This window comes from Gasterosteus aculeatus, chromosome 20, assembly GCF_964276395.1.
Source record: "Gasterosteus aculeatus chromosome 20, fGasAcu3.hap1.1, whole genome shotgun sequence".
Taxonomy (NCBI): domain Eukaryota; kingdom Metazoa; phylum Chordata; class Actinopteri; order Perciformes; family Gasterosteidae; genus Gasterosteus; species Gasterosteus aculeatus.
In genome coordinates this window covers 16,581,886-16,589,634 of record NC_135707.1, presented here as the reverse complement: position 1 = coordinate 16,589,634, position 7,749 = coordinate 16,581,886, and the positions used below count along the sequence as shown (strand labels likewise).

At 48.5% G+C, this 7,749-nt stretch overlaps 1 protein-coding gene across 1 annotated transcript; it reads left to right on the top strand.

Annotated features, from left to right (window-relative positions):
• The first annotated feature begins 960 nt into the window (after positions 1–960).
• tent5aa (terminal nucleotidyltransferase 5Aa) lies at positions 961–4,185 on the top strand. The gene is made up of 2 exons (XM_040166040.2): positions 961–2,129; positions 2,567–4,185. Exons 1-2 carry the CDS (start codon positions 1,716–1,718, stop codon positions 3,344–3,346), a joined length of 1,194 nt encoding a protein of 397 aa, XP_040021974.1. The 5' UTR covers positions 961–1,715; the 3' UTR covers positions 3,347–4,185.
• Positions 4,186–7,749: the final 3,564 nt, after the last annotated feature.

The following is a 7,749-nucleotide window of genomic DNA, read 5'->3' as shown; positions in this document are numbered from 1 at the left end:
AAGCTGCACAATCGAAGACCGTTGAATAAAACTGCACGTGTGTGCTCCTCTCCTACAGAGGACGGGAAAAGGAGCCGAGGCAGAGCTCCTGTCTGGCCCTCGGAGTTAAGTCTGCAACAGAATAAATGGGATAATCAGGGTTTACAGATTTGTGTGCCCCGGTGACGTGGGGGCTTTATGCGGCCTAATGGAGAACCAGTGACAGCTACCAGTCCCTGCAACCCCCCCCCCCGACTCACCACCGCATTCTGTTTAAAAGGGATGTCACAGAGTTAAGCGTCGAAGACCCTTGGAGACACATCAGGCATCTGGATGTGTGTTATAAGGGGCAGTTAACAGGTGCTTTAGCAGTTCAGACGGGTGTTTGTCTGCGTCGGGTCGGAGAGCCCGCAGACCCTGACCCAGGGGGGATTGTGGTCTGGGGCCAAAGGTTTACGGGATTAGATCATTCCGTATCTTCCTTAACTTATTTATATGGGGCACGTTTAATGTATTTCACAGCACCCGGTGCAGTTTTAAAGTTAAAGTTACTTTATGTCAAAACCTAAACCAGCCCACAGAGGGCGACGTGGCAACACCAGGTCAACTTTACATGCACATCAGCAACAGTTGAATCTTGCCAAGATTTACAGAAACGTAAACATTTGTATTTATTTGCTTTACTTTTTATTTTATTTTTAGAAAGAGACAACGTAGTTTCATAGAAGGTTGATGACACGTGACTCAATGAATAGAGGCGCACCCATTATCATTTTGAGCACAACGCACTCAATGAAAGTAATATTACTTTTTATATGAAAACGAGGACTCCAAGGACTTGGAAGGGAAATCAGCATCAGAATAGGCTCAGAATGGTCTGTCGTGTGATGGCGTTGAGCGGGCAGTGACTGACTGTCGGGGGGGGGGGGGGGGGGGAGATACGAGAGGGAGGAAGGGAGGGAGGGGTGTAGCACAGCTGACATCCAGGCTACAGAGCGGACTGTTGCAGAGGGGCGCAGAGTGTCAGGCGGGCAGGTAACAGTTAACTTCGCCACAAGTGAGGAAAATATGTCGAACTAAAGAGTTTGGGGGAGAGAGAGCGGATTTCCACAGTAAATTCACACCGCATCAACGGGATTATCGCTTGGCAACAAGAAGAGAAGAGAACATTTGAAAAAAAAAAGCATGTAGGAGCCGTGCGTAAAGATTCCTGAGAGGGGTTGATCATCGCAGGGAGGATTGCGCCAAAGTGCGACTTGAGGACCAGCTTCTTCATGCAAATTCATGGAATCATAGGCGTGCCTTTGTGCGATGGAGTCACAGCCGGGAAAGCAAACCCCCTCCTGGATCACCAGCGACCTTCAAAGACTGTGATGCGCAGCGCTCCGACTCATTAACCGTGAACCGGGGCACATGTTTTAAAAGCACCGAGGAGGAGAAGAGAAAGTTAGCTCTCATTTTCCACGCGCTTCTTGACCAGCCGCACCTCTTCTTCGACACAACAGCTCCAAGCGGACTGGATCTTCAACCACAGGCTCGTTGCTGTCACTATTTCACTCGGGTCTTTAGTATTTCCTGTCTCTATTTCTATATGTTCACATTCAATTTGGACGACTTCAGACAGTCAGAGCCCTGATGCGCAGGACGCTCCGCTCGCATAGAACTTGTGCGTAAAGACGCAGATCACAGATTTGTTTTTTCTTTCATACAATCTAAATCACCGAGGACTTTTCACAATGTCAGAGGAGGACACCAGCTCCACCGCCAGCTCAGAAGGCAGCAACGTCAGCGTCCTCCACTGGGAGCAAGTGCAGCGGCTGGACGCCATCCTGACGGAGACCATCCCGATCCACGGCCGAGGGAACTTCCCCACGTTGCAGATGCAGCCGCGGCAGATCGTGAAAGTGGTGCGCAGGCGGATGGAGGAGAGACAGATCCACGTCCGGGACGTTCGGCTCAACGGCTCAGCAGCCAGCCACATTCTGCATGGAGACAGCGGACTGGGCTACAAGGACCTCGACCTCATATTTTGCGCCGATATGAAAGGGGAGAGTGATTTCCAGATTGTGAAGGACATAGTTTTGGACTGTCTCCTGGATTTCTTACCCGACTGTGTGAACAAAGAGAAAATAAGCCCGTTAACGTTAAAGGTACAGTCACTCTGACATCTCTTTACCTCCAGATATGTGATAAGAACTAATTACATTTGTGCCGATTCGTCTTAACGACCATTACGCGCAGCTTAATGTGCAATTAGATTAGTTTAGTGATAGTAAAATGTTGGTTTTACGTAGTTAAGAGGATTGAGTTAAACCAATTTGGAAGGGATCCTGAGCTCAGCTACTTAGATCCCCTATCCAAGTACATTCTAGGTTCTTTACTATTTGGGTCAATAGCCTTTATAACACAAAGTCTATGGCCAGAGACATGCAGCTATTACTTATATGTAAATACAATGGCTTATTAAATATAAAACGCAGCTCCGGAATGCCAAACGTTGCTATGGCTGAGCTCTGATATTGGACTTATAATCTACTCCAAAATTGTTAATATTTCTGCTCTTCCTCTCCCCCCCTCGCACACATAGGAAGCCTATGTGCAGAAGATGGTGAAGGTGTGTAATGACTCAGACCGCTGGAGTCTCATCTCCCTCTCCAACAACCGCGGAAAGAACGTGGAACTGAAGTTTGTGGACTCCCTCCGGCGGCAGTTTGAGTTCAGCGTGGACTCCTTTCAGATCCGGCTGGACTCCCTGCTGCTGTTCTACGAGTGCTCAGAGAACCCGATGGCCGAGACCTTCCACCCCACCATCATGGGCGAGAGCGTGTACGGGGACTTCGGCGAGGCCCTGCACCACCTCCGTCACAAGTTCATCTGCACCCGAAACCCCGAGGAGATCCGGGGCGGGGGTCTGCTGAAGTACTGTCACCTGCTGGTGAGGGGCTTCCGGGCCGCCTCCGAGTCCGAGATGAAGTCCCTGCAGCGCTACATGTGCTCGCGCTTCTTCATCGACTTCTCTGACATCGGCGAGCAGCAGCGCAAGCTGGAGTCCTACCTTCAGAACCACTTTGTCGGCCTGGAAGACCGCAAGTACGACTACCTGATGACCCTGCACGGAGTGGTCAACGAGAGCACGGTGTGCCTGATGGGACACGAGAGGCGGCAGACGCTGGGCCTCATAGCCATGCTGGCAGTGCGCGTCCTCGCCGAGCAGAACGTCATCCCCAACGTGGCGAACGTCACGTGTTACTACCAACCCGCCCCTTATGTGGCAGACGGCAACTTCAGCAACTACTACATAGCGCAGGTTCAGCCGGTGTTCGCCTGCCAGCAGCACGCGTACTCCACCTGGCTGCCCTGCAACTGAGTGAGCCCGGAGGGACGGGGCAGGAAACAGAAGCTGGTTTGTTTAAACGAGAGCGAGCGGCGTGGTTGCCTCCTCAAACCTGCCCAGAGTCCTCTTTTTAGTGTTTCGCCTCAAAGGCCGCGTTTGACTTTCACTTCGAGTACATATTTCAATGTGAATGACTCACATTTCTCGAAGAAAAAAAAAGGCCTACTGATTCTAGCCAGGCCCACCGGGTTTGGAAAAAACTAATTTGTGGTAGCTTGGAAATAAAAGGCTCGACGCGAAAATGCGCTTTGGCCTCGAACGCGAGCAGCAGAACTGTCAGCGAAACTGGTCGAGACAGATCGAAGTCCGTCTAAAAGTGACCAGCCAGCATGTTGCAACAGACCAATCACCTGCATCAGTGCCCTGAAGTCGAACCAAACACACACACACACACACACACACACACACACACACACACACACACACACACACACACACACACACACACATATGGTGAAATCAGAGGTGTGAGCATTAGGGCTCCAAAACAAGCAATCGGCTTAACTGAGGTGGGATGCTGTTAAAGTAGTTTGAATCTGCAAACTGGCATCTTTGCCTCACGTTCGCTTATCATTATGGTTGTTTACAGACCAAAGACTTTAGTTTCAATCGTTTTCTAACATTAAAACTCTATTTTGAGGGGGGTGGGTGGGGGATAAACAGAAAAACGAAGCTGTGCGTCTTTGTACATGCGAACATGTGCGTTTGTATCAAGTGCCTATAAGAGAATGAGCAGGCCAAATGATTATGTCTTTTTGTGAATTTGCCCCCCTGTGTTTATGGCCATCCACAGTAGACAATAGCACCCAAAAGGCTTGTGAATGTACATGTGAAATCATGCTGTCAGTGTTTTTTTTTTTTTTTTTTAAATGCTTGGATGACAAAAGTAGCACCCGTGTTACTGAGGATCTTGCAGTTAAGCAGCAATGAAATGTGAACGCCACTCTCGAGAGCAAGAACCCAGACATGCTGCAATTTAAAGCAGGTATTGCCTAATGTGGGACGTGAAAGGGTGAAAAACCCTTTCAGATCATCAGTGACCGTTCACTTGCACAGAGAGACAGACTGGGAGAGAGAGAGAGAGAGAGAGCTGGTGTCTGTTCCCTCTGCTTGCTGTTACAAGAAGAAAGGTATTTGCAGAGACACCTTAGGTGATGACACAATGTTTGCTGTAGCACCCCGACAGGGAATTCCTCAGCTGCTGCTGAAGAGCTTGAACTTAGCTGGGGGGGGTCGTGTCCGCAGACGCTCGCTTCAGGCTTTTTTTTTTAAGAAGAATGTCGTGCCAAATATGTGGTTGCTCCCCGCTCATAGCCCGCTGGTTTGATGGGGTGATGCTGTGTTCATGCAGAAGACGGGGAGACAGACAGCCGGAGGGGGGGGGGGGGGGCGGGACGTGGTGGGGGACGTGGTGGGGGAAAGGCAGCGGGGGAGAAGGAGTCGGTCTGGAGGGATGGGGGCAGCTGGTGATGGGGTTCATCTCCAGGGTCACCACGCTGCGCTGTAAAAAAAAAAAAACTACGACCAAACGGAACGGGCTGTCGGTCAGGTGACCAAAACATTCCGTTGTCAGCATTTGCCTTCGGTTTTAATCATGCGATTGTTGTTTGAAGAAAAAAAAAAAAAAGAAGAAGAAAAAAAAAAAGAGTGCATGTATTCTCACGCAGCTACACGACTGACTGAGTTGCAACCTGTGTTTCATTTTAATGATGCTCATTCATGTTTTTGTTTTTAATCCATACAATTAACTGTTAAAGAAAGGTGTCTATAAACGATTACTCGCTTCAGCTTCGCCAACTCACTTACTCATGCAATCTATACAGCAGCCTTCCCAGAAGAGGGGGGGAAAATAAAGCAAAGGTCAAGCATAGAAAGACCAGCGTTTACTCAGCACTGCGTTGAACAGGCCGAGGATGTTCATTTGTTACCTCCACACCGGTGCATCGTGCAGGCGGCGTGTTGTCTTTTTACCCTCAGTGAAGTCCAAGCGGCGGATTTGCTCGCCAGCTCCAGTCCGCCTGTCAGTTAGTGATTGCGTTGTCTCGTGCGCGTCGTCTCTGATCATGCAGTCTTTTATGAGTCAAGAAAAAGATCCTTGTCTGTATGTATATTTTTTATGATTGTTATTTTTTCATAACTGTGCCACTGCGGGTGTTGCAGTGCTTTTGAATCTGTGATCGGGCTTCAGACGATATGTTCTCAATAGCTTTTTTTGCTATTTTCATGTTACGTGTCCGATGGGTCAAAAAGGTTACGGATGTTTTCATCAATAAAATATCTGAAAACCAGATTTTTTTTTTTCCCGTCTCTCGTTATTCATTTGTTGGACTGCATTTGGGGAGGGGGGGAGAGAAAACCACTGCCACACACAAAAAGATGCTTATTAGCCGATAATCTCATTGGCAGCGAGAGCGAAGGCTTTTCCCTGACGTTAGCCATTTAGAGGCTCACTCACATCCCTGCCCGGCGCAAAACGCCCAGCCCCCCAAAACCCGTCCAGAACCGGCCCCGCTGCTGCCAGAAAGAGCTGCTGTTGAATGCGAGGGGGGGGATTTGCATCCACCCATATAAAGAGACTTCCACGCTTTGTTGAGTGAATGTCTTTGCACGCTCATCAAATTCTCTCTGCTGGCGCACCGGCCCCCCGAGCTCTGATAGCTATGCAGAGACCATGTCCCGCCTGTCCCATGGTCATCAGTGTGAAAGAAAACTACCACAACAGAGCCGACTGCCCCACAGGTCCCGTGACGAACTGTCCTAGATACAGAGGGAATGAGTCAGAGGTGCATGACAAAGGGCCATATATAGCAGACGTGATTAGGACATTATCGCTTTCACTTAAGCGCATTTACAGCTCATTAATCTGAGCCATTGATTGACATGTCGAGCCGCCTACCGAAATGTAAAGTTGTGCATGTATTGATTTGTTGGGCTACCGTCAGAATGTGTTTTGTACACAACTCTACATTTGGGTGCACGGCTGTATGTGCATTCATGTTCAGCCATGGTCACTTCATGGAGCCTCAATCGATGTCCATATGGACGTTCAAAGTCTTTATAGTTGCTGCAATTGTGCCTCCTTTCCATACTGGACATTAAAAGATCCGAATAGGATTCCAGTGAACAACGGTCCACTCTGAAGGTAACGTGGGGTTTCAACAGGCCACCCCCCAAAGTCAGTCAATGTCAGACTCAATTCCTACTATTTTATTATGAATATGGCCATGCAGGTAATGTTTTAGGCTTGAAAAAAAAAGCTCCATCAATAGGATCACACTTTTAAAAACTTTTTTTACCCACTCACCCACAGGGGCGACTGTTATTCCATCCTGCATGTCGATGTGTCCTTGGGCGAGACACTTAAGGCTCTGTGTGTGGTTCTCCTGTCATCACTGTGTGAACGGGTGAATGATGTCATGTAGTGTTAAGGCGCTTTGAGTGGTCGAGACTAGAAAAGCGCTACAGTCCATTTACCATTTAAGCCTAAAACAATACTAACATGCCCATATTTATATAAAAAGAGGACTAACCATGAACACTTTCCATGTACACATGGGCAGTTTAGAGCGTCCAATCCACCTAAACTGTGGCGCATGTCTCTGGACTGTGGGAGGAAGCCGGGGGACCCGGAGAGGACATGCAGACTCTCAGAGAGGCCGCTGGGCGGAATCGAACACAAGACTTTCTTGCTGTGAGGCGACAGCGATAACCACAACACGGCCGCGCCGACCGCCTCTGTGATCTCTTAATTTGTATTTAATGACTAGTCTACTTCCGTAATTCTTATCTTCCATGTAGCAGCAATATGAGCGCATTAGTATCACATAGCATAACTTCCAGCCATCTGAGGCAGCACCTTTATTGCTCGTGTTCATTGCCTCAGGGCCGGGGGGGTACAGGGGGGGGGAACAAATTTATGTTGCCAGTGTGACAGAGTTATTCTTCTTTTTGTGTGTGCTTCTGTTTTTCTGTGTTCTTTCTTAAAAAAACATTCTGGTATGGGAGTGTTATACCACTATATGGGATATAAGGAGAACAAATGGTCTGCTTATAATTTGCAGGATTCTACCTCATCATAGTAAATATAACAATTACATTGACCTTAATGAATAAGTTATTTAGCAAACAATTGACTCAGGCACATAAGTGGCACAGCCCCACGTGGCAGAATGAGTGCGATTGGGGACCATGGGACTGTATTTGCTACTGGAATACTGTACTGGACACACCGAATCAAGGACAGACGTCGGCATTTGCCAGTATGGGTGACGATGAGCAGGACGTTCTTATCTCATGGTGATATACGTCATACCCGTCCTCTTCACCTGCCGCCAGCTGGAGCGCCTTTGCTTGCGCCTTGCTGAGACAGTCGCAGT

Bases quoted from the DNA above. Each gene is read 5' to 3' on its own strand.
- tent5aa (XM_040166040.2), top strand. From the start codon at position 1,716: ATGTCAGAGGAGGACACCAGCTCCACCGCCAGCTCAGAAGGCAGCAAC. The intron at 2,130-2,566 runs GTACAGTCACTC...TCGCACACATAG, and splicing joins TAAGCCCGTTAACGTTAAAG to GAAGCCTATGTGCAGAAGAT.